The sequence below is a fragment of the Pan troglodytes genome, chromosome 1 (assembly GCF_028858775.2).
Source record: "Pan troglodytes isolate AG18354 chromosome 1, NHGRI_mPanTro3-v2.0_pri, whole genome shotgun sequence".
Taxonomy (NCBI): domain Eukaryota; kingdom Metazoa; phylum Chordata; class Mammalia; order Primates; family Hominidae; genus Pan; species Pan troglodytes.
The window spans coordinates 202,654,848-202,681,733 of NC_072398.2; the positions used below are offsets into that span (position 1 = coordinate 202,654,848).

At 46.9% G+C, this 26,886-nt stretch overlaps 1 protein-coding gene across 2 annotated transcripts; it reads right to left on the reverse strand.

Annotated features, from left to right (window-relative positions):
* Positions 1–3,331: 3,331 nt before the first annotated feature.
* MED18 (mediator complex subunit 18) lies at positions 3,332–10,264 on the reverse strand. 2 transcript variants are annotated; one of them, XM_009451918.5, is made up of 3 exons: positions 10,150–10,264; positions 8,539–8,677; positions 3,332–4,881 (listed from the first exon to the last, which is right to left on the reverse strand). In XM_009451918.5, exons 2-3 carry the CDS (start codon positions 8,609–8,611, stop codon positions 4,328–4,330), a joined length of 627 nt encoding a protein of 208 aa, XP_009450193.1. In that variant the 5' UTR covers positions 8,612–8,677; positions 10,150–10,264; the 3' UTR covers positions 3,332–4,327. The 2 variants fall into 2 exon arrangements, with proteins under 2 accessions (XP_009450193.1, XP_009450187.1); XM_009451912.5 differs by having other exon boundaries at positions 10,094–10,264.
* Positions 10,265–26,886: the final 16,622 nt, after the last annotated feature.

Genomic DNA, 26,886 nt, shown 5'->3' on the forward strand with positions numbered 1-26,886 from the left:
AGCTGGACTGTACTGCTGCCATCTCGGCTCACTGCAACCTCCCTGCCTGATTCTCCTGCCTCAGCCTGCCGAGTGCCACCACACCTGACTGGTTTTCGTATTTTTTTGGTGGAGACGGGGTTTCGCTGTGTTGGCCGGGCTGGTCTCCAGCTCCTAACCGCGAGTGATCCGCCAGCCTCGGCCTCCTGAGGTGCCGGGATTGCAGACGGAGTCTCGTTAACTCAGTGCTCAATGGTGCCCAGGCTGGAGTGCAGTGGCGTGATCTCGGCTCGCTACAACCTCCACCTCCCAGCCGCCTGCCTTGGCCTCCCAAAAGGCCGAGATTGCAGCCTCTGCTCGGCCGCCACCCCGTCTGGGAAGTGAGGAGCGTCTCTGCCTGGCTGTCCATCGTCTGGGATGTGAGGAGCCCCTCTGCCTGGCTGCCCAGTCTGGAAAGTGAGGAGCGTCTCTGCCCGGCCGCCATCCCATCTAGGAAGTGAGGAGTGCCTCTTCCTGGCCGCCATCCCATCTAGGAAGTGAGGAGCGTCTCTGCCCGGCCTCCCATCGTCTGAGATGTGGGGAGCGCCTCTGCCCCGCCGCCCCGTCTGGGATGTGAGGAGCGCCTCTGCCCGGCCGCGACCCCGTCTGGGAGGTGAGGAGCGTCTCTGCCCGGCCGCCCCGTCTGAGAAGTGAGGAGCCCCTCCGCCCGGCAGCCACCCCGTCTGGGAAGTGAGGAGCGTCTCCGCCCGGCAGCCACCCCGTCCGGGAGGGAGGTGGGGGTCAGCCCCCGCCAGGCCAGCCGCCCCGTCCGGGAGGGAGGTGGGGGGGTCAGCCCCCCGCCCGGCCAGCCGCCCCGTCCGGGAGGTGAGGGGCGCCTCTGCCCGGCCGCCCCTACTGGGAAGTGAGGAGCCCCTCTGCCCGGCCAGCCGCCCAGTCCGGGAGGGAGGTGGGGGGGTCGGCCCCCCCGCCCGGCCGGCCGCCCCGTCCGGGAGGTGAGGGGCGCCTCTGCCGGGCCGCCCCTGCTGGGAAGTGAGGAGCCCCTCTGCCCGGCCACCACCCCGTCTGGGAGGTGTGCCCAGCGGCTCATTGGGAACGGGCCATGATGACAGTGGCAGTTTTGTGGAGTAGAAAGGGGGGAAGGGTGGGGAAAGGATTGAGAAGTCAGATGGTTGCCGTGTCTGTGTAGAAGGAGGTAGACATGGGAGACTTTTCATTTTGTTCTGTGCTAAGAAAAGTTCTTCTGCCTTGGGATCCTGTTGATCTGTGACCTTGCCCCCAACCCTGTGCTCTCTGAAACATGTGCTGTGTCCACTCAGGGTTAAATGGATTAAGGGCGGTGCAAGATGTGCTTTGTTAAACAGATGCTTGAAGGCAGCATGCTCGTTAAGAGTCATCACCACTCCCTAATCTCAAGTACCCAGGGACACAAACACTGCGGAAGGCCGCAGGGTCCTCTGCCTAGGAAAACCAGAGACCTTTGTTCACTTGTTTATCTGCTGACCTTCCCTCCACTATAGTCCTATGACCCTGCCAAATCCCCCTCTGCGAGAAACACCCAAGAATGATCAATAAAAAATAAATAAATAAATAAATAAATAAAAATTAGCTGGAAATCACCTGAACCCAGGAGGCTGAGGTTGCAGTGAGCCGAGATCATGCCATTGCACTCCAGCCTGGGCGACAGAGCAAGACTCTGTCTCAAAAAAATAAATAAATAAAAGCTCTATTGTTACACAGCTTATAAAAGCAAAAAAAATGGGATCAAACTGAAAATCATAGAAGATTCAATTAGATAACTTATAGCAAATCCATATGATGAAATAGAAATAGCAATTATAATTGTCAATATTTAAATACCAGCTCTGCCAATCAGTAGCTGTATAGCTCAGGGAAAGTTAATTAATCTATATGTACCAGTTCCCCTGTTTACAAAACGGGTTTAACATACCTGAAGCACTTAGGATAGCACTGACACATAACACGAACTCAATAAACTAGCTTTAAAAAGAAAAAAATTTTGGCCGGGTGCGGTGGCTCATGCCTGTAATCCCAGTACTTTGGGAGGCTGAGGCAGGGAGTTCGAGACCAGCCTGACCAACATGGTGAAACACCGTTTCTTTCTTTCTTTTTTTTTTTGAGATGGAGTCTCGCTCCGTCGCCCAGGCTGGACTGCAGTGACGCGATCTCAGCTCACTGTAAGCTCCGCCTCCCGGGTTCAAGCGATTCTCCTGCCTCAGCCTCCCGAGTAGCTGGGACTATAGGCGCCCGCCACCACGCCTGGCTAATTTTTGTATTTTTAGTGGAGACGGGGTTTCACCGTGTTAGCCAGGATGGTCTCGATCTCCTGACCTCATGATCTGCCCACATCGGCCTCCCAAAGTGCTGGGATTACAGGCGTGAGCCACCGCGCCCTGCCCGAAACACCGTTTCTTAAAAACACAATGCCACTGCACTCCAGCCTGGACAACAGTGAGACCCTGTCTCGAAAATAAAAAATATAATACAAAAAATTAAGGCCGGGCGCGGTGGCTGACGCCTGTAATCCCAGCACTTTGGGAGGCCGAGCGGGGCGGATCACGAGGTCAGGAGATTGAGACCATCCTGGCTAACACTGTGAAACCCCGTCTCTACTAAAAATACAAAAAATTAGCCGGGCGTGGTGGCGGGCGCCTGTGGTCCCAGCTACTCGGGAGGCTGAGGCAGAAGAATGGCGTGAACCCGGGAGGCGGAGCTTGCAGTGAGCCGTGAGTGCGCCACTGTACTCCATCTCAAAAAAAAAAAAAAAAAAAAATTAGCCGGGCATGGTGGCCCATGCCTGTAATCCCAGCTACTTGGGAAGCTGAGGCAGGAGAATCACTTGAACCTGGGAGGTGGAGGTTGCAGTGAGCTGAGATCATCGCAGTACTGCACTCCAGCCTGGGCAACAAGAGCGAAACTCTGTCTCAAAAAAAAAAAAAATTTTTTTTAACAAAAGGAGAGTATAGACAAATGTCCTGGAAAGATGTTAATGATAGATGAATGGGAAAAAAGGGTTATAAACCAGTATATATGGAATCTTTTTATAAAATAAACACATTTCATATACATAAATTTATAAAAAAATAAAGACTAGATGGATATATACCAAAATAGAACTAGTACTTCTCTTTGGATAATAGGTGTTATTTTCTATCTGTACTATATTTTAAAAGTTTTCAACAATAAATATGCTACTTTTATGAAAGGTGAAAACTCTCATCCTCATCTCTGCCACAATTAAAACTAGGAACTGTCATTTTTTTTGCTTCAACTGGTAATGAATCTACCCCAAATTTACAGGGTAAGGGAATAAAGAATCAGAATTACACAGACATTTCTCTTCATTGGCTTTATTACCATGTAACACAAGCTCACAGCCTCTAATGTTACAAACCTTATACACAAATGGCCAAACAAGAAATTTTCCTTTCCAAAAGATAATTTATTCTGGTTTCCCCTCTTCATTTTTATTTTTTTTTGAGACGGAGTTTCGCTCTTCTCACCCAGGCTGGAGTGCAATGCGTCACCTCTGGTCACTGCAACCTTCACCTCCTGGGTTCAAGCGATTCTCCAGCCTCAGCCTCCTAAGTAGCTGGGATTACAAGCGCCTGCTACCATGCCCGGCTAAATTTTGTATTTTTCGTAGAGATGGGGTTTCACCATTTGGCCAGGCTGGTCTCAAACTCCTGACCTTGGGTGATCCACCTACCTCGGCCTCCCAAAGTGCTGGGATTAGAGGTGTGAGCCACTGCGCTTGGCCCGGTTTCCCCTCTTAATACAGTGGGATTAGATAGATTCTCCGTGACATCCTGAGCCTTTAATGTAGAAAGGCTGTCATGAAAGTGAAATCACCACATGAGGAGAACAGTGCGAAGAACCAATTAATTCTCACCATCTTCTCCCTAAAGGAAGAATGCCTGCCTGGCAATGGTGAAATGGGACATTTAAAACATATTTTTTTGGCCAGGCGTGGTGGCTCATGCCTGTAATCCCAGCACTTTGGGAGGCCAAGGTGGGTGGATCACGAGGTCAGGAGTTCGAGAATAGCCTGACCAACATGGTGAATCCCCATCTCTACTAAAAATACAAAAATTAGCTGAGCATGGTGGCACGTGCCTGTAATCCCAGCTACTCAGGAGGCTGAGGTGGGAGAATTGCTTGAACCCAGGAGGCAGAGGTTGCAGTGAGCCGAGATCGTGCCACTGCACTCCAGCCTGGGAAACAGAGCGAGACTCTGTCTCAAAAACAAAACAAAACAAAAACCAAAAAAAGCAAACATATTTCTTCAAACAAGTAAAGATAGGCCCCAAATGTGGATAGATCCTCTTAGTCACATGAGCCTCTTGGGGTCTATTTTCTCTAGGTGAACCAGAGGTTTTAGCTGTTCTGCGAAGTTCTTCATGTCATCAGAGACCATGTCCTGCCCAGCGGGTGCTACCACACTTAATTCCACGAGATAGGAGAGTGACAAGGCCTCAGTGCTGTCTGTGTTCCCTGGCACCAGGATGCGGAAAATCTTGTACACCATAATCTTCATGATGCCCTTACGGAACAAATGTCCCTTAGCAACAAACTCATGGTCCATGCGGAAGCCCATTTCCATCAAGAAGTCGGTGAGGTTCTCAGATGTGGCAATGTCCACGCAGTTTCGCACCAGGGCATGGCGGTTCTTGTCTCCCATTTCTGGCTGTCCCAGGTAGCGCAGATGCCAGGGTGCCCCTGCCCTGTCCATAGAGCGTCGGGCCCTGAGAACAAATGGGCTGGCTTGCTGGCCCTTAAGGAGGAATACCATCTCATGGTCAAGGAAAGTCTCAGGTTCCATGTTGTCACACAAACCACGAAGGCGGTGGATGAGGCTTTCCAAACTGTGATCTAAAACACTTCCTGAAAACGGAAAAAGCACCACTGAGTCCTGTCTTTCATTTTAGGTCATGGAGTTAGTATACAATTGAAAAAACTTAAATGAAAAACCAAAACAGTTTAGTGAAGCATTTCATAAAACATACAGCCAAACATGAGATTTTACAGAAATTACACTACCAAGGTATTGTGTAACGTTGTGAGAAAGTTATTTTCCTTTTCAATTTTTTTGGAATTTTCTTATTTAGCACTACAAAGTCTTTAGGCCTCTTCTAATGCTCATCTCCAGCAGGCCTTGGGCTTAGAGCCTTTAATCAGCGACAGTGTCTATCTAGAATGTAATAATACTGTTTTAGTTATGTATTTATTTATTTTTGTAGAGTTAGGGTCTTACTATGTTGCCCAGGGTGGTCTTGAACTCCTGGCCTTGGTCTCCCAAAGTGTTGGGATTACAGGCACAAGCCACCATGCCCAGCCAATAACACTATTTTGTTGTTATATATTTTAACAATTGCCTTCTATTTCCAACAAATCAAAGTCTTCCATTTATAGAAGAAATATAAAGTCTCCCCCGCTTTTTTTGAGACGGAGTCTAGCTCTGTCTTCAGGCTGGAGTGCAGTGGTGCGATCTCAGCTCACTGCAACCTCCACCTCCTGGGTTCAAGCGATTCTCCTGCCTCAGCCTCCTGAGTAACTGGGACTACAGGCATGTGCCACCACGCCCAGCTAATTGTTGTATTTTTAGTAGAGACAGGGTTTCACCATGTTGGCCAGGATGGTCTTGATCTCTTGACCTCGTGATCCGCCTGCCTCAGCCTCCCAAAGTGCTGAGATTACAGGCATGGAGCCACTGCACCTGGCTAAAGTTTCCTTTTTATCAGGAAAAGTTTTCCTCTTCTGTATGTAAGTAGAAGAGAGTGAATTGCTTCATAGAATCTTCATCCTCTTGGCAACATCTGACACAATTGTTACAGTAGATTATACCCACTATGAAATCTATTCTTCCCTTGGCCTCTGAGACACAACTTTCTTGTCTTCACTTAACTTGCTTCTTTGCTTGGTCTCTCTCATCTTCCCCAAACACTGGAGGACTAGGACTCAATCCTGGTCCTCTTCTGTATCAATACTCTTTTCCTGCCTAGGTGACTTTATTTGGTCCCATGGCTTTAAATATCATTTAGGCCCTGAGGACTCCCACGTTTTTATCTCTGAACTACAGATGAAAACATCCAACTTACTACTCAGTTTCCTCACTTGGATGCCTAACAGACATCTTTATCTTAACATGTTCAATATCAAACTGTTGATTTTTTCCTCCAAAATCTTATTCACCCTGCAGTCTTCAACATCACAGTAAATGGCAACTCTCTGTTTTTAGTTGGTTACCCAGGCCAAAAACCAGAAAATCATCTTTGACTCACACCCTCTTTCTTTCTCTCATACCCTCCATTGAATCCGTATTTTTGAAATAAATGCAGAATGCAATCACTTCTCACTCATCTGGTCACTTCAACCTAGTCCCTTCAAATGAAGTCACCCTCATTTCTTGCCTGGTCTTTGCAATCGCCTCTTTCTACCTTTGCCTTCTTCCTCTCTTCTCCATATGAAAACCAAATGGTCTATTAAATTATTGGGCAGATAATAACACTCCTCTACTCAGAACACTCCAGTGGCTTCCTGTGTCATTCAGAATAAAAGCCAACATCTTTACCGTTGTCAACAAGGCCCTACATATTATGGTCTCTGCTACCTGCCAAACATCATCTCCTTCTATTCTTCCCCTTGATCATTCTCTCCGGGAGTGACCTTCCTGCCAGACCCCTTCTCCTATTCTCTATGCTTAGGATGTTCTTCCCATCTGCATGTCTACTCTACCACTTTTGTCAGGTCTCTGCTCAAGTGACTTTATCATCAAGGCCTTTTCTGATCACCCTAATAAAATAGTATGTGTCCTACCAATCTCTAGCCACTTTCCTGCTTTATTTTTATGGCATAGTTTTTTTGTTTTTTTTTTTAGGTAGGGTCTCACTCTGTCTCCAGGCTATAGAGCAGTGGCGTGATTATAACTCTTTGCAGCCTCCATCCCCTGGGCTCAAGTGATCCTCCCACCTCAGCCTCCCAAGTGGTTCAGACTACAGGTGCGCACCACCATGCCCAGCTAATTTTTTTTTTTTAGTAGAGATGAGTTCTTGCTATGTTGTCCAGACTAATCCTGAATTCCCGAACTCAAGCAGTACTGCAGCCTTAGCCTCCCAAACAACTGGAATTACAGGCATAAGCCTGTAACAGCTGGCTTAACATACATTTTTTTAGTCATCTTTCTGCCTCCATGGCTATGGCTCAAATGTTAGGAACATATTCAGATACTTGTTTACAAAATCTGGCTGGGCGCGGTGGCTCACGCCTGTAATCCCAGCACTTTGGGAGGCTGAGGCAGGTGGATCACCTGAGGTCAGGAGTTCAAGACCAGCCCGGCCAACATGGAAAAACCCTGTCTCTATTAAAAATACAAAAATTAGCTGGCCATGGTGGTGCACACCTGTAATCCCGCTACTCAGGAGGCTGAGGCAGAAGAATCGCTTGAATCTGGGAGGCAGAGGCTGCAGTAAGCTGAGATTGCACCACTGTGCTCCAGCCTGGGCAACGGAGTGAGAATCCGTCTTAAAAAAGAAAATCAGAGAAACAGGACCTAGAAAGATAGTTGCTGAGGGTTTGGCATAGAGGGGAGTGGGAATTAGTGTTTAATGGGTATAGAGTTGCAGTTTTATAGGATGAAAAACGTAAGTATTTTAGGCCGGGCGCGGCAGCTCATCCCTGTAATCCTAGCACTTTGGGAGGCCAAGGCAAGTATATCACTTGAGGGCAAGAGTTCAAGATCAGTTTGGCCAACATGATGAAACCACAACTCTCTACTAAAAATACAAAAATTAGCTGGGCGTGGTGATGCACGCCTGCAATCCCAGCTATTTAGGGGGGCTGAGACACAAGAATCCCTCAAACCCGGGAAGTAGATAGAGGTTGCAGTGAGCTGTTATTGTGCCACTGCGTTCCAGCCTGGGTGACAGATTGAGACTCTGTCTCAAAGAAAAAAAAAGTTGTACTAAGTATTTTTTCAAGCTACTCACAATAAACCAAAGTTCTAAAGATCTGTTGTTTAACAATGTTAATATACTTAACAATACTGAACTGTACACTTATTAAGATGGCAATTTTTTTTTTTTTTGAGACAGAGTCTCGCTCTGTCGCCCAGGCTGGAGTGCAGTGGCGCGATCTCAGCTCACTGCAACCTCTGCCTCCCAGGTTCACACCATTCTCCTGCCTCAGCCTCCTGAGTAGCTGGGACTACAGGTGCCCGCCACCATGCCGGGCTAATTTCTTTTGTATTTTTAGTAGAGACAGGGTTTCACTGTGTTAGCCAGGATGGTCTCCATCTCCTGACCTCGTGATCCGCCCACCTCGGCCTCCCAAAGTGCTGGGATTATACGTGTGAGCCACCATGCCCAGCCAAGATGGCAAATTTAGTATGTTTAGTGCATATAAAACTATAATTTAAAGTAACAGTTAAAAACATAGCTGGGTGCCAGAAACTGTGCAGGCTGCTTTTGTGTTAAGTCTCTCATCTTAAGGGAAGCTGAACAGAGAAGAGGAAAACAGGTAATCCAAGTTCCCTGGTTCACTTACCCTGCAACAGGTACTCCATCATATTAATGGTGCCCCCAGTGACAGGCATCATGGTGACTGGAGGTGCCTCCATGGTGTCTAAGTTGAAGACAACACAACTGGACTCAGAGCCCCCAGTCAGGTAAGGCACGGGATATACCTGGAAAAGAGTTCACTTGTTTATACATCAGAGTGGTGGAGAGAGACCAGATCTGTTGTGGCACTGGCCTTCAAATCAAAGATTCATTCATTCAAAAACGTTTGAGTATTTCCTTATATGGCCAGTTCCAGGAACTGATGACACAGAAATATAGAAAGGAGATCTGGTCATGGAGTTACAGCATTACCTTCTAGTCTCAAGTTCTGAAACCTCCACATTACCTGTGCAATCTTGAGAAAGTCCTATCTATAACCCCTCACCCTGGGACTCAATGTCTTCCTTATAAAATGAGGCCAGTGATTTTTTTTTTTTTTTTTTTTTTTGAGACGGAGTTTCACTCTTGTCACCCAGGCTGGAGTGCAATGGCGCAATCTCTGTTCACTGCAGCCTCTGCCTCCCAGGTTCAAGCGATTCTCCTGTCTCAGCCTCCCGAGTAGCTGGGATTACAGGCGCCCGCAACCAAGCCCAGCTAATTTTTTTTGTATTTTTAGTAGAGATGGGGTTTCGTCATGTTGGCCAGGTTGGCCTCGAACTCCTGGCCTCAGGTGATACTCAGGTGATCCGGCCTCCCAAAGTGCTGGCATTACAGGTGTGAGCCACCGCGCCCGGCCAAAGGCCAGTGATTTTTAACTCCCAAGGCTCAAACGAGATAATAAAGAGGCAACAAAATTCAGAAGAACTGAAAAAGTGACTTAAGGGACCTTCGTTTTATAGATGAGGATATTGAGACTTGGAGAGGGACAGAAGGATACACACAGCAAGTTGGTAGCAGAGTTTGGACCAAACTAACATCTAGGCGTTCTCTCTCTCTGAAAATGCCTTCCCCTGTACCCTTTTCTTTTTTGGTGACAGGATCTCGCTCTGTAGCCCAGGCTGCAGTGCAGTGGGGAGTTCCTAGCTCACTATAACCTCGAACTCCTGGGCTCAAGCGATCCTCCCGCCTCAGCCTCCCGAGTAGCTGGGACTACAGGCGGGAGACCACACTGCGGCTAGCCTAAAAATGCCTTTTAAAGAGAGCCAAGGCCGGGCGCGGTGGCTCACGCCTGTAATCTCAGTACTTTGGGAGGCCGAGGCCGGCGGATCAACTGGAGGTTGGGAGTTCGAGACCAGCCTGACCAACATGAAGAAACCCCGACTCTACTAAAAATACAAAAAATTAGCCAGGCCTGGTGGCCAGCGCCTGTAATCCCAGCTCCTCAGGAGGCTGAGGCAGGAGAATCGCTTGAACCCGGAAGGCGAGGTTGCGGTGAGCCGAGATCGCACCATTGCACTCCAGCCTGGGCAACAAGAGCGAAACTCCGTCTCAAAAAAAAAAAAAAAAAGAGAGCCAAGGGGAAGTTATTTTAAGATGATGGTATATAGGTCCTTCTAAGCCGGCATCCATAACATGTATCCAATTAAACACTAGAAGCACACCTCCTTGAGGCTCTAGTGTCTTCTCGAGAAGCCGGGAATTATATCCACCCGCGCACCTAGGAGCTTTTGAGCGACGATTAGATCCCAGCACTCCGGTTACCCGAGCCCGGGAAGCCCCCAGATCGGTGCAACCAGCCAACTTCCTCCTCTTCTCACTTCCGGTCGGAAGCCGACGTCTCACAAACCTCGAAACTGCCGTTCCCAAACGTATGGGTGCCGAGAAGGCCGAAGAGCTTCATTGCGGACAGACAATCAGAGGCGCATGCGCAAAATTCCGGGCTGCTGTATGAAAGACGGCGGCCTCCTTTGGCGCTTTCCTCCGGGCGCTACCTGGATCCTTGATGTCATAGGCCATGCTCTAGGAAAATCTTTTTAGGTTTGACAACCTGGAGATGTATTTGTGTAGAAAGTCTCTTGGAAGTGATAGGACTTACAGAGATTATAGTGGGTTTCAAAAGAAAAAAGAACTGAGGGGTTGGGCGCGGTGGCTCACGCCTGTAACCCCAGCACTTTGGGAGGCCGAGGCAGGCGGATCACTTGAGGTCAGGAGTTCGAGACCAGCCTGGCCAAGATGGTAAAACTCCGTCTCTATTAAAAATACAAAAATTAGCCGGGCATGGTGGCGCGCGCCTGTAATCCCAGCTACTAGGGAGGCTGAGGTGGGAGAATCGCTTGAACGCGGGAGGCGGAAGTTGCAGCGAACCGAGATCGCGCCACTGCATTGTAGCCTGGGCTACAGAGAGAGACTCTGTCTCAAAAAAAAAAAAAAAGAGTCTGGAAAAGGAGTAGGTCCAGATCCAGGAGTACTCTGCAGTGCCATACCAAATAATACATGTGAGCTTTAAAAGAACCGTGGCTACAACATGGAGAAAAGTTTGGGAAAGGAGAGAGCCTAGAGAAAAAAGACCAGGCCGGACACGGTGGCTCAGGCCTGTAATCCCAGCACTTTGGGAGGCCAAGGCGGGCAGATGGCTTGAGTTCAGGAATTCAAGACCAGCCTGAACAACATGGTGAAACCCTGTGTCTACAAAAAATTAGCTGAACGTAGTGGCTCGCACCTGCAGTCCCAGCTACTTGGGAGGCTGAGGTGGGAGGATTGCTTGAGCCCAGGAAGCAGAGGTTGCAGTGAGCTGAGATAGCGCCACTGCACTCCAGCCTGTGCAACAGAGGGAGATCCTGTCTGGAAAAAAATTAAAGAAAAACGACCAGTTAGGCGCTTTGGTACAACTCCAGCTGAGAAACAAATGTCAGAAAAAGATTTTAAAAATGTAAAAAGAGGACGGGCGCGGTGGCTCACGCCTGTAATCCCAGCACTTTGGGAGGCCGAGGGGGGTGGATCACGAGGTCAGGAGATCGAGACCATCCTGGCTAACGGTGAAACCCTGTCTCTACTAAAAATACAAAAAATTAGCTGGGCGTAGTGGCGGGCGCCTGTAGTCCCAGCTACTCGGGAGGCTGAGGCAGGAGAATGGTGTGAACCTGGGAGACAGAGCTGGCAGTGAGCCGAGATCGCACCACTGCACTTTAGCCTGGGCGACAGAGCAAGACTCCGTCTCAAAAAAAAAAGTAAAAAGAGGAAATTAGCCGGGTGTGGTGGCACACGCCTGTAGTCCCAGCTACTCAGGTGGCTCAGGTGGTCAAGAGACCAAAATCGCTTGAACACAGGAGGCAGAGGTTGTAGTGAGCTGAAATTGCACCACTGCACTCCAGCCTGGGCTACAGAGCAAGACTCTGTCCTCTATATATATATATGGAAAATAATTCTTTAATGACTAACCAGAGGTAAAGACAGAGATGAAGGAGTCACAGATGTCTTGGGTGGCTATCGTAGCACTTTTTTTCTCTAAGCTAGGAAACACAGAGCAGTGTGGGTGAGACAGGAAAGATGAGTTCATATGTAGACCCATTGAGCATCAGCTGTCTGTGGGACACCCAAATGGCAAAGTTCAGGGGAGAGAAATGGGCTACAGATAGAGATTTCAAAACCATAGCCTCATAGATGGTAGCTAAAAGCCATGACATTGAATGAGATCATCGTGAAAGAGTGTACTAAGTAGGAAAAGAAGATTGACAAGGATTGCGTATGCCCTAGGGTTTAGGATGTGCCTCCTGATCAACCTGGTGATACACAAGATTGGGCAGAGTGACCAGCTCTCAAGTGCTGTAATGATTAGAGGAGGCTGTGAACTTCTTTGGCCTCTCTTTTCCTATACAGACACTAATTGCAGCATAGAAAGTCCAGTGAATTACAGGTCATTTGAGGCACCATAGGGTTTACCCAGATTTTAGCTGGTATTTTAAAGAAGGGTAAATTTTTTTAAAAAGGTAGGGGAGATAGACAGAAAATGGGTAAACAATATGATAATACCTGAAGGAGGCCTGGAGATTACAGGGATGGGTTTCTCTGATAAGGATATGATGCCTAGAGCTTAGGATGGGGCTCAGCCCTGTACTTTGCCACTACCCAGCTGTGCAACCGTGGGCAATTCACTTCCCCTCCCTGAGCCTCAGCTTCCTTTTTTTGTAAAATAGAGATAATAATAGTACTTTCAAAGGAGTTTGCCAAAATCAAATGAGATGGTTATAAAGCATTTAACATAGTGCTTGGCTTATTGTAAGCACTTAATATTTTTATTTTCTTTTATTTTTATTTAATTTTATTAATTTTTTTAGAGACGGAGTCTCACTATGTGAGACCCAGGCTGGTCTCAAACTCCTGGCCTCAAGCCATCCTCCCATCTTGACCTCGTAAAGTGCTGGGATTACAGGCATGAGCCATCATGCCTGGCGTGTAGGCATTTAATAAGCAGTAGTTATTAGCTTTTTTTTTTTTTTTTTTTGAGACGGAGTCTCGCTGTGTCGCCCGGGCTAGAGTGCAGTGGCGCAATCTCGGCTCACTCCACTTTCTGGGTTCACGCCATTCTCCTGCCGTAGCCTCCTGAGTAGCTGGGACTACAGGCGCCCGCCACTACGCCCAGCTAATTTTTTGTATTTTAAGTAGAGATGGGGTTTCACCGTGTTAGCCAGGATGGTCTCGATCTCCTGACCTCGTGATCCACCTGCCTCGGCCTCCCAAAGTGCTGGGATTACAGGCATGAGCCACCGCGCCCGGCCTTTTTTTTTTTTTTTGAGGCAGAGTCTTGCCCTGTTGCCCAGGCTGGAGTACAGTGGCGCGATCTTGGCTCACTGCAACCTCCGCCTCCTGGGTTCAAGCTATTCTCCTGCCTCAGCCTCCCAAGTAGCTGGATTACAGGTGCATTCTATTTTATTGTTTTCACTCTTTTTTAAATTCATTTTTTCAAAATTATTTTTTTCATTTTTCGGGGGACTCACTGGATCTGTGAATGTATTTTGTGCATGGCTTATCTCCCTGGATAGATTGTAAACATCTTGAAGTGAGGAATCATATATATACACACATATACACACACACATATATACACACACACACATATATACACACACACATATATATACATATATACACATATATATACATATATAAAAATGTATATCTACACATAAATATATATATATATTTTTAAACAGTCTCACTCTGTCACCCAGGCTGGAGTGCAGTGGCGCCATCTTGGCTCACTGCAACCTTCGCCTCCTAGTTTCAAGTGATTCTTGTGCCTCAGCCTCCTGAGTAGCTGGGATTACAGGCGTGAGCCACCATGCCTGGCTAATTTTTGTAGTTTTAGTAGAGACGGGATTCACCATGTTGGCCAAGCTGGTCTTGAACCCCTGACCTCAGGTGATCTGCCTGCCTCGGCCTCCCAAAGTCCTGAGATTACAGGCGTGAGCCACCGTGCCCAGCCGCAGCCTTTTTTTCTTTCCTTTTTTTGTAGAGACAGGGTCTCACTATATTGACCAGGCTGGTCTCCAACTCCTGGGCTCAAGAAATTCTGCTGCCTAGGCCTCCCAAAGTGCTGGGATCATACGTGTGAGCCACAACACCAAGTCAATATTTTTTTATATAGAGTACTTGCTGAAATGATAATATTTTGGATACTGGGGTTAAATAAAAATATTTTATTACATTTAATTTAACTTGTTTATTTATTTTTATTTATTTGTTTTGTTTTGTTTTGTTTTGTTTTGAGACGGAGTCTTGCTCTGTCGTCCAGGCTGGAGTGCAGTAGTGTGATCTTGGCTCACTGCAACTTCCACCTCCCAGGTTTAAGCAATTCTCCTTCCTCAGCCTCCCGAGTAGCTAGGACTACAGGCGCCCGCCACCACACCTGGCTAATTTTTCTATTTTTTAGTAGAGACAGAGTTTTACCATGTTGGCCAGGCTGGTCTTGAACTCCTGACCTCAGGTGATCCACCTGCCTCAGCCTCCCAAAGTGCTGGGATTACAGGTGTAAGCCACTGAGCCCAGCTTATTTTTACAGGGTGCTACTAGAATATTTATTTATTTATATTTTTGTTTATTTATTTGGAGACAGAAGTCTTGCTCTGTCTTCCAGGCTGGAGTGCAGTGGCACAATCTTGGCTCACTGCAACCTCTGTTTCCCAGACTCAGGCAATTCTCATGTCTCAGCCTCCTGAGTAGCTGGGACTACAGATGCATGCCACCATGCCCGCCTGATTTTTTTTTTTTTCTTTAAGTAGACCAGGTTTCACCATGTTGGCCAGGCTGGTCTCAAACTCCTGTCCTCAAGTGATCCTACTACCTGGGCCTCCCAGATTGCTGGTGTGAGCCCCCATGCCTGGCCTAGAATATTTAAAAGTATATATGTGACTCACATATTTCTGTTGGACAGTACTGCTATAGGATCTAGAGTTGAAGGTGTGGCATTACAGTCAGACAGATCTATAATTCTGGCAACTGCTTGTGTGGGTCTAGGCAGTTTATTTAACTTTTTAGGCCTTTGGCAGTGCCTGGTATATACTGTATATTGTAGGTATGCAATGAATCAGATTTACTGTTAGGAGAATGGTTTAGGAATTGGGGAATGTTTAATTAGAAAAGACTTACGAAGGGTGGACATGACATCTGTCTTCCAGTATATGAATATATGACAAAGCCAGTGGGGATTGAGGAGAGATGAAGAGGAAAGGGCTAGGGTTAGGGTTAGAGTATATTTAACTCATTTAACTCTCACAACCATGGGGACTTCAGCCCACTTAGCAAATGAGGAAATAGGCTCTGAGAAGTTAAGTACATTGCTGATAAGTGTCAGAGTCAGGTTTAAAAGCCAAATCTGTCTGCCTCCAGAGATTTATTGTACTAAGACTTTGCTCTGTGTTAGTTTGGATTGCTATAACAAATTACCAAAGACTGGGTGGCCAAAACAACGAATGATTTCACATATTTCCCGGAGGCTGGGAAGTCCAAGATTGAGGTGCTGATAGATACAGTGTCTGGTGAGGGTCGGCTTCATGAATTGCAGATGGCTGCATTCTCATAGCATCACATGGCTGAGAGAAAAATCATCTCTCTTGTTTTTTCCTACAAGGGCACTAATCTCATTAATGAAGACTTCACCCTCACGACCTAATTATCTCCCAAAGGCTCACCACCACATTGGAGGTTAGGATTCTTTTTTTTAAAGGCCCTCCAGGTGTACACATTGCCTATGTAGTGCTGGGCAAATTTCTACTTCTCCCAGGATTTAGCATATGAATTTTGGGGAGACACAAACTTCAATCTGTAATAGCCTCCTGAAAAAAACTGACTGCTTTTGTATAGTTCCAGAGGACAGGACTAGAATTGTTGGGTGAAAATTATAGGGATATAGATTTCAGCTTAATAAAAGGAACAACTTGTTGCAATGGTGGTGTCCAGTAATGGAAGGGGGGCCCGGATACGAAGTAGACTCCCTTCCAGTGGAAATACTGAAGGAGAGACTGTGGTAGAAAGAATTATTGACTGGGCGTGGTAGCTCATGCCTGTAATCACAGCACTTTGGGAGGCCTAGGTGGGCAGGTCACCTGAGGTCAGGAGTTCAAGACCAGCCTGGCCAACATGGCGAAACCCCATCTCTACTAAAAACAGAAAAATTAGCTGGGCATGGTGGCACATACCTGTAATGCGAGCTATTCGGGATGCTGAGGGAGGAGAATCGCTTGAACCTGGGAGGCGGAGATTGCAGTGAGCCAAGGTGGTGCCACTGCACTCCAGCCTGGGCAACAGAGCGAGACTCTATCTCAAAAAAAAAGAAAAGAAAGAATTCTTGTTCCGAGTGGGAGAGATTGAATTATCATATTTCCTTGATTCCTAGACACTGTCCACTCTAAGTCATAGTATTGATTTAATAACAGAGTTTCAGTCGATTGATAAACACTCTCTCTCTCTCTCTGTGTGTGTGTGTGTGTGTGTATATATATATATATATATATATATATATATATGTTATAAATTGAAGCCCGATAAACCCAGACACAAAATGCATCTTAGAGTTGAGAAAATGCAGTAGTCGAACTTTATGATTTCATAGATACTTAGCCTTAGTAATTCTATGCCTTTGGATTTTTTTCCTATTATGACAACTACAGCATTATTATTAATAGTAATGACCATCAGCAAACACCCAATGACAAATAAGAAATGACACCATTCTTAAGGAGTTTAGTTTGCTGAGAGACAGGTAAAACACCTCATATAATTTTGTGCCTAGTGTTCTTCATTGGGTGCTGACTCAAGAAATTCACCTCCCCACCCCACTGGCTGAATGACAGGCAGCATTAGCCATTTAATTCTCTTAATCTCAAGGCGGGGCCCTAAGAAAGTCTGTTGCAGAAGGGTAATTGGCCTATTTACTTGCTCCCTTCCTCTTAGCCCAGCCAACCCAACTCTAGCCTCTGGTTGACCAGGTGTTGAGGTGCCTTGAGGGGATAAGCTATAATAGTTAATGTATTACATGTATCCATAAAAGATTAAAGATTAGCTCTGTTTTAGCTGAACTGTAACTGTCTGTTTGGGTTTCTCCCCTCCCGGGCTGTCTGGGGAAATCAGTGTTGGTTTTAGTCTGAAGATAATTAACCCACTTGGTCTCAAATTTCCTGGACAGCTCCCCTTGAGTGTGTGATTACTGGGTGCCAGGCTCTGTGGTAAGCACTTTCTGTGAATCTGTATTTTTTTTTTTTTGAGATGGAGTCTTACTCTGTCACCCAGGTGGATGTGCAGTGGCATGATCTCAGCTCACTGCAACCTCCACCTCCCAGGTTCAAGTGATTCTCCTGCCTCCACCTCCCAAATAGCTGGGATTACGAGCGTGCACCACCACACTCAGCTAATTTTTGTATTTGTAGTAGAGACGGGGTTTCACCAAATTGGCCAGGCTGGTCTCGAACTCCAGACCTCAGGTGATCCACCTGCCTCAGCCTCCCAAAGTGCTGGGATTACAGGTGTGAGCCACCATGCTCAGCTGAATCTGTATAATTCATTTCCTCCTCATACTAGCTCTCAGAAGCAGTTGGTATTCTCTCCATCTCACAGCTGCCAGAATTGCAAGTCTGCTGTATAATCTATGTGGAAGTAAAAGAGTTTGTTTCTGGTCCCCTAAGATCTCATCACAATTACCCCCTTCCTTGGGTCAAATGGTTTTATGCCATTATTTATGCCATCAACTCAAATGTTTTCTGGAGGAGACTCTTTGTACAACCCAGAGGAGAGGAGAAAGCCCAAAAAGACTTCATGGAGAAGCAGAAGGGCAGAGGTTAACACACTAGTGCTTAGGACTTAAGATGGGTCCTGGACATGGTGGATCATACCTGTAATTCCAGCACTTTGGGAGACCGAGGCAGGTGGATCACTTGAGCCCAGTAGTTCAAGACCAGCCTAGGCAACGTAGGGAGACCCCATCTCTACAAAAAATTAAAAATTAGCCAGACATGGTAGCCCTCGCCTGTAATTCCAGCTACTTGGGAGGCTGAGATGGGAGTGTCATTTGAGCCCAGGAAGTCAAGGCTATAGTGAGCTGAGATGCTTCCACTGCACTCCAGCCTGGGTGACAGAGCCAGACTGTCTCAAAAAAAAAAAAAAAAAAAAAAAGAGAATTAGTGAAAAGAACATTGTAAGGAGAGTTGGCATATTCTCCATATGGGCATAGCAAGCACATTGTGGCACACAATACAGTCAGCACTTACTATGTGCCTGTGGTAGGAGAGGCACCATGCTGGACTTTGGGAATATAAAGAATAACTGGGACAACCTAAACCCCTGCCCTGAGAGAGTCCACATTCTAGTGATAAAATATTAAATAATATTAAAAATGGTTACAAAAGAAAGAAGGTGGAAAATATTTATGATATAATATTAACTACTCAAGCCAGTTACAAATGTACAGTGTGATTTTAATTATATAGAGTCCTTAAAACATCTTTACACAGGAGAAGAAAACATAGCACTCTAATACTAACAATAATTGCCTTTGTTTAACTTTGTTTAATGGGACCAGAGATTATTTTATCTCCACTTGTCTCTGTTTTCCTTTTTTTTTTTTTTTGAGATGGAGTCTCACTCTGTCACCCAGGATGGAGTGCAGTGGCGCAATCTCAGCTCACTGTAACCTCCACTTCCTGGGTTCAAGCGATTCCCCTGCCTTTTTTTTTTTTTTTTTTTCGAGACAATGTCTCACTCTGTCACCCAGGCTGGAGTGCAGTGGCAAGATCATAGCTCACTGAAGCATCAACCTCCCAGGCTCGAGCAATCCTCTCACCTCAACCTCCCAAGTAACTGGGAGTGAGCCACCACGCCCAGCCTATCTTCCAAATTTTTGATGAGTGTGGGTTACTTAAAAAGAGTAAAAGAAAATAACCTTTTTTTCCTTTTAAATGAAAAAAAAATGGCCAGGCGCGGTGGCTCATGTCTGTAATCCCAGCACTTTGGGAGGCCGAGGCGGGCCGATCACTTGAGGTCGGGAGTTCAAGACCAGCCTGACCAACATGGAGAAACCCCGTCTCTCCTAAAAATACAAAATTAGCAGGGCGTGGTGGTGCATGCCTGTAATCCCAGATACTCAGGAGGCTGAGGCAGGAGAATCGCTTGAACCCAGGAGGTGGAGGTTGCAGTGAGCTGAAATCGCGCCATTGCACTCCTGCCTGGACAATAAGAGAGAAACTCTCTCAAAAAAAAAAAAAAAAAAAAAGCCTGCGCAGTGGCTCATGGCTGTAATCCCAGCACTCTGGGAGGCCAAGGCGGGTGGATCACGAGGTCAGGAGTTCAAGACCAGCCTGACCAATATGGTGAAACCCTGTCTCTACTTAAAATACAAAAATTAGCTGGGTGTGATGGCACATGCCTGTAGTCCCAGCTGCTCGGGAGGCTGAGGCAGGAGAATTGCTGAACCCTGGAGGCAGAGGTTGCAGTGAGCCGAGATGGTGCCACTGCACTCCAGCCTGGGTGACAGAGAGAGACTCCATCTCAAAAAAAAAGAAAAAAAAAAAAACAACTTGAAACAAACAAAATGTCCACACACAAGTGGATAAACAAATTGTGATTTATTTCTACAATGGAATACTACTCAGCAATAGAAAAAAACTACTGATGTACATAAGAAGATAGATTAATCTAAACTGAGCGTGGTGGCATGCAACCATAGTCCCAGACATTCTGGAGGCTGAAGCAGGAGGATCCCTTGAGCCCAGGAGTTTGAGGCTGCAGTGTGCTATGATTGTGCCACTGCACTCCAGCCTGGGCGATGGAGCAAGACCCTTCCTCTAAAATAATAATAACAATATTCTAAGTGAAAGAAGTCAGACACAAAAGAATATGTAATTTATGATTCCATCTATGTGATATTCTAGAAGAGATAAAACTAATCCACAGTGAGAGAAATAAAATCGTGCTTGTCTAGGGCAGGAAGTAGGGAGGACTCATTGCAAGGAGACATAAGGGAACTTTCTGGAAAAATGGAAATATTTATATTTTGATTGTGATGTCAGGTGCTCAAGTGTGTATATTTGTCAACACTCATCAAGATGTACATTTAAATAGATACATTTTATTTTATTTTATTTTATTTGTTTTGAGATGGAGTTTTGCTCTTGTCACCCAGGCTGGAGTGCAATGGCATGATCTCGGCTCACTGCAACCTCCGCTTCCCGGGTTGAAGCGATTCTCCTGCTTCAGCCTCCCAAGTAGCTGGGATTACAGGTACCCACCACCATGCACAGCTAATTTTTGTATTTTTAGTAGAGACAGGGTTTTGCCATTTTGCCTAGGCTGGTCTTGAACTCCTGACCTCAGGTGGTCCGCCTGCTTCGGCCTCCCAAAGTGCTGGAATTACAGGTGTGAGCCACTGCGCCCGGTCTACCCAGATGCATTTTAATTGTATGTAAATGTAAATGTATCTCAATAAAATTGATTAAAATAATGAAAAACATTTATAGTTTTTTTTTTCTGGTTACAAGAGCATTATGTGCTCATTGTAAGAAATTCAAATGTATTTTATTTTATTAATTATTTATTTTGAAATGGGATCTCACTCTGTCACCCAGGCTGGAGTGCACTGGGCACTGCAACCTCCACCTTCCGGGCTCAAGTGATCCTGCCACTGAAGACTCCCAAGTAGCTGTGAATGGCTGGGCGAGGTGGCTCACACGCCTGTAATCCCAGCACTTTGGGAGGCCGAGGTGGGTAGATCACCTGAGGTCAGGTGTTCGAGATCAGCCTGGCCAACACGGTGAAACCCTGTTTCTACTAAAAGTACAAAAATTAGCTGGGCATGGTGGTGCGTGCCTGTAATCCCAGCTACTCGGGAGGTTGAGGCAGGAGAATCGTTCAAACCTGGGAGGCAGAGGTTGCAGTGAGCTGAGATCACGCCACTGTACTCCAGCCTGGGTGACAGAGTGAGAATCCATCTAAAAAAAAAACCCAAAAAAACAAAAAACAAAAACAAAACAAAATACCAAGTAGCTGGGGACACAGGCACCCACCACCATGCCTGGCTAATTTTTTCTATTTTTGGTAGAGATGGGGTTTCACCATGTTGCCCAGGCTGGTCTCAAACTCACAAGCTCAAGCGATCCTCGCGCCTTGTCCTCCCAAAGTGTTAGGATTACAGGCATAAGCCACTGTGGCAGGCCTAGAAATTCTAATATTTTAGAAGAAAACTCTAAAATGTACAAAAAAAATACTTTTTCCATTTTGAGAAATTAGAAAGTCACTACAATTCTAAGCACAGGGTTTGGTACACAGTAAATATTAGTAAATAAAATAACAGAGTAAGAGTAGGAGAGATAATTTATCCCATCAGGAAGCAGAGAAGAATGAATAGACTGGAGTGTCCAGAAATCCCAGGTTTCTGCAGAAATCTAGAAGTCCTGCTAGAGGATAAGATTGTCAGTTGTGTCAGACAGGTGTGTGACTTTGACAGGTGGGAGAGAAGTGAGAATGGAGGTTAGACAGGTGAGCTCATAAAGAATCAGTGTTTGAATGGCTTTTCTACAAACTCTTAGGATTCTCTTCTCTCATTTCCTAGGGGGAAAGAGTGAGAATGTGAGGCCAGCGTGGCGGCTCATGCACTTTGGGACACCGAGTAGGGAGGATTGCTTGAGCTCAGGGGGCATTTGTTTGTTTGTTTGTTTGTTTGTTTTTGAGTCTGTCATCCAGGCTAGAGTGCAGTGGTGCGATCCCAGCTCAATGCAACCTCCGCCTCCTGGGTTCAAGTGATTCTCCTCCCTCAGCCTCCCCAGTAGCTGGGACTATAGGCACACGCCACCATGCCTGGCTAATTTTTGTATTTTTAGTAGAGAGGGGGGTATTGCCATGTTGGCCAGGCTAGTCTTGAACTCCCGACCTCAGGTGATCCACCCGCCTCGATCTCCCAAAATGCTGGGATTACAGGCATGAGCCACCATGCCTGGCCGAGCTCAGGAGTTTGAGACCAGCCTGGGCAACATAACAATAACTCATTTCTACTAAAAATTAATAAAAATTAGCCAGGTGTGATGGCACATGCCTGTAGTCCTAGCTACTTAGGAGGCTGAGGCAGGAGGATCGCTTGAGCCTGAAAGATAGAGGCTGCAGTGAGCTTGATCACGCCACTGCACTCCAGCCTGGGCAACAGAGCAAGACCCTGTCTCAAAACAAACAAACAAAAGAGAGTGAGAATGTGTCAGGACAAAAATGACAAAAGTCATAACGGCAAAGGAAAGCTAAGAATATGAATGGGCATGGTGACTCGTCCCTATAATCCCAGCACTTTGGAAAGACGAGACAGGTGGATTGTTTGAGCCCAGGAGTTCAAGACCAGCCTGGGCAACATGCCAAGGCCTCGTCTCTACAAAAAATACAAAAATTAGCCAGACATGGTGGTGTATACCTGTGGTCCCAGCTACTCAGCTTCCCAGCTGAGACAGGAGGATTGCTTGAACCCGAGAGGTCAAGGCTGCAGTGAGCTGTGATGGTGCCACTGCATTCCATCCTGAGCAACAGAGTGAGACTCTGTCTCAAAAAATAAAATATGCCAGGCGCGGTGGCTCACGCCTGTAATCGTAGCACTTTGGGAGGCTGAGGTGGGTGGATCACCTGAGGTCAGGAGTTCGAGAGCAGCCTGGCCAACATGGTGAAACCCCATCTCTACTAAAAATACAAAAATTAGCCAGATGGCCAGGGGTGGTGGCTCATGCCTGTAATCCCAGCACTTTGGGAGGCCCAGGTGAGTGGATCACCTGAGGTGAGTAGTTCGCGACCAGCCTGGCCAATATGGTGAAACCCTGTCACTACTAAAAATACAAAAAATAGCCGAGCGTGGTGGTGGGTGCCTGTAATCTCAGCTACTGGGGAGGCTGAGGCAGGAGAGTTGCTCAAACCCGGAAGGCAGAGATTGCAGTGAGTCAAGATCGCGCCATTGCACTCCAGCCTGAGCAACAAGAATGAAACTCCGTCTCAAAAAACAAAACAAAACGAAACAAAAAAAATTAGCTGGGCGTGGTGGCAGGCGCCTGTAATCTCAGCTACTCGGGAGGCTGAGGCAGGAGAATTGCTGGAACCCAGGAGGCGGAGCTTGCAGCGAGCCGAGATTGTGCCACTGCACTCCAGCCCAGGCGACAGCAGCAAGACTCCGTCTCAAAAAAAAATAAATAAAATAAAATAAAATAAAATAATGAAAAGACAAAATCTAAGAATAAATAAAGGGGGAAGGCTGGGCACAGTGGCTCACGCCTGTAATCCCACCACTTTGGGAGGCTGAGGCGGGTGGATCACTTGAGGTCAGGCATTCAAGACTAGCCTGGCAAACATGGCGAAACTCTGTCTCTACTAAAAATACAAAAAATTTGCAGGCATTGTGGTGGACGCCTGTAATCCCAGCTACTCGGGAGGCTGAGGCAGGAGAATTGCTTGAACCCAGGAGGCAGAGGTTGCAGTGAGTCGAGATTGCGCCATTGCACTCTAGCCTGGGCAACAGAAGGAGACTCGGTTAAAAAAAAAAAAAGGAGGTGGGGGGAAGTGGGCATAGCTGCTTGGCAATGACCAAGCCAACCACAGAGCTAATTCTCAACATTGTTGTCCTTCCTGCTTGGCCGGAATATTATTGACTAATTCTACCTGCTTGTCCTTAGTGAATAGAATTATATCAGTCAGCAATTATGTACCAAGAACCCATAGAAAGGCCCACATTGGCATTATTTGTGGATGGAAAAACAGTTGAAGACTCAAGTCCCAGCTCCCATTATAATGGGAAAAAGCGAGCCAGTAACATCGGGTCACCAGGTGCTTTTCATTCATCATTTCAGTGCATTCTCCCACCATCAGGGCTAGGAGAGGAGAAGCAGTATGGCGAAGGGCAAAGAGGCAGACATGCCTAGGCTGAGACAGCAGCTCCACTTCCTATAAACCGGGTGGCCTCAAGCAGTGACATCGTCTTCTAGGTCATTATAAGATAAAGAGGAAATGTAGATGACGCACCTAGCACAATGGTGTGTACTGTGACTGGATTGCTGGTACTATGGTCATCCCAGTTTCACAGATGTGGACATGGCTCAGTGGAAGTCACAACAAAGTTGTCATGTGCAAGAGCTGCAGCTTGCTAATCCCAGCACTTTGGGAGGCCAAGGCGGGTGGATCACGAGGTCAGGAGATCGAGACCACGGAGAAACCCCGTCTCTACTAAAAATACAAAAAAATTAGCCGGGCGCGGTGGCCGGCGCCTGTAGTCCCAGCTGCTCGGGAGGCTGAGGCAGGAAAATGGCGTGAACCTGGGAGGTGGAGCTCGCACTGAGCCGAGATGGCGCTACTGCACTCCAGCCTGGGCGACAGAGCCAGACTCCATCTCAAAAAAAAAAAAAAAAAAAAAAAGAGCTGCAGCTTGCTAGGAAATCTCCTGCTGTCTGCTCTTCCCCCAGAGGAAGTTCAAGAGTGGGCTGTACGGGAAACAAAGACCACACTCTAGGTGTGACTGAGGGAAAGGCCTTCTGCATAAAATCTTAGGACCATAGACTTAAAGGTGAAAGAGGCCTCCAGCCTCATTAGTCCAGCTTCCTATCTCCCACCCCACAGAACGGATGGGGAAACCAAGACCCATAGAGTGGAAGGGACTTGCCTAAATGACTCAGCAGGGAATTACAGGCCCTGAGCCATAGCCAGACTTTTCTCCTGAACATTTCCTTCTGAACCCACACTCTTTAGTCATACAGACTTAGGGTTGATTCCTGACCCTGCGCTAACCAGCTGTGTGACTTTGGTGAGTGACATAACATCTCTGATCTTCAGTACCTGCATTTGTAAAATGAAATAATAGCATCTACCTCACTGGTTTGCTATAAAGATTAAATTATACAGGGCATGTAGGATGCACAATAATTTAAATATGTATGTAGTTCCCATTTTACAGATGAGGAACTGGAGCTTGTTGAAACTTCCCTTGGCTCAGGATAGTACCTCAGGTTAAAGAGAGAGCCTACAAGAAGAGAAAGAAAACTTGGGTGAGAACTGGATGGGTACAGGTGAGCCAGGCTCCACCTTTCTGTCCAGGAGCTCAAGATGACATGGGCCACCCAGTGACCTTTCCTGCCTCTGCTGCCTCAATGCACAGACAGGTTGGTTGTGAAACACCCCTGGGCGGTGACTCAGCCTGGAGGCCTGCTCTGCTGGTCAGCGCGGGCAGGCTGGAGCTGTTTGGTTGAGTCTGGAAAGGACATCATGTCTAACAAACACATTGCTTGTCAAAGCTCTGACGGGGGTGCCAAGCACAGACTGTGAACTCTGGTCCTTGAGGCGTCACAGATGACTGAAGTGGGGTGCCTAAGTTGCATACAACATCTCCTGGTTGTTGTTCTGGTCTAACAACCTTCCAGGGCCAATGTCAGGAAGAGGGTAATGTTTTAGAGGCTGGGGAGCTCCTATGTCTCAAGAGGCAGCTTGGCACGGTGGCCAGGACCTGGGCTTTTGGCATCCATATCATGCAGACCTGAGTTCACATCCTGGCTCTGGCTTCTCACTGGCTATAAGACTTTGGGCAAGTGGCTTAATCCTTTCAGATTTAAACTTCCTTATTCTATAAAAGGCCCACCTTTTTATTTTTATTTTATTTATTTTTTTGAGACAGGCTCTTGCTCTGTTGCTCAGGTTGGAGTGCAGTGGCGCTATCTTGGCTCACTACAGCCTCAACCTCCCAGGCACAAGCGATCATCCTACCTCAGTCCACCCCCTGAGTAGCTGGGACCACAGGCATGTGCCACCAAGCCTGGCTCATTTTTTAAGTGAGATGGGATCTCCCTATGTTGCCCAAGCTGGTCTCAAACTTTTGGACTCAAGTGGTCCTCCTACCTCAGCCTTCTAAAGTGCTGGGATTACAGGTGAGAGCCACTGTGTCCAGCCAAAATTGTCTTTTAGAGATAAAAGATGTAAAATTCGTGAAACATAGAAACTCTTCATAAACTATTATTAGAATCCTGAGCCCAAATCTGCCCCTTCCTTCACTCCAAATGGAAATTGCCCCTCCTGGCTGGGTGCGGTGGCTCACGCCTGTAATCCCAGCATTTTGGGAGTCTGAGGCAGGTGGATCACCTGACATCAAGAGTTCAAGACCAGCCTGGTCAACATAGTGAAACCCTGTCTCTACTAAAAAAATACCAAAACTTAGACAGGCGTAGTGGCGAGCGCCTGTAATCCCAGCTACTCGGGAGGCTGACAGGAGAATCGCTTGAACCCAGGAGGCGGAGGTTGCAGTGAGCCGAGATCACACCACCGCACTCCAGCCTGGGCAACAAGAGTGAAACTCCGTCTCAAAAAAAAAAAAAAAAGAAAAGAAAAGAAAAGAAATAATAAATTGCCCTTCCTGCTCTCTTGCTATTGTAGTGTACTTTCTCATTCACCCAGAGGTACTAAAAAAACCAACCATTCCAGGCCGGGCGCGATGGCTCATGCCTGTAATCCCAGCACTTTGGGAGGCCGAGGCAGGTGGATCATGAGGTCAGGAGATCGAGACCATCCTGGCTAACACGGTGAAACCCCGTCTCTACTAAAAATACAAAAACATAAGCCGGGTGCAGTGGCTTATGCCTGTAATCTCAGCACTTTGGGAGGCTGAGGCGGGTGGATCACGAGGTCAGGAGATCGAGACCATCCTGGCTAACATGGTGAAACCCTGTCTCTACTAAAAATACAAAAAATTAGCCGGGCGTGGTGGCAGGCGCCTGTAGTCCCAGCTACTTGGGGGGCTGAGGCAGGAGAATGGCGTGAACCCGGGAGGCGGAGCTTGCAGTGAGCAGAGATCCTGCCACTGCACTCAACCTGGGCGACAGAGCAAGACTCCGTCTCAAAAAAACAAAAACAAAAACAAAAAAAATTCCCAATGGTCTTGAGGTCTAATAACAACAACAACAAAAAGCAACCAGCA

Bases quoted from the DNA above. Each gene is read 5' to 3' on its own strand.
- MED18 (XM_009451918.5), bottom strand. From the start codon at position 8,611: ATGGAGGCACCTCCAGTCACCATGATGCCTGTCACTGGGGGCACCATT. The intron at 4,882-8,538 runs GTAAGTGAACCA...TTCCGTTTTCAG, and splicing joins GATGGAGTACCTGTTGCAGG to GAAGTGTTTTAGATCACAGT.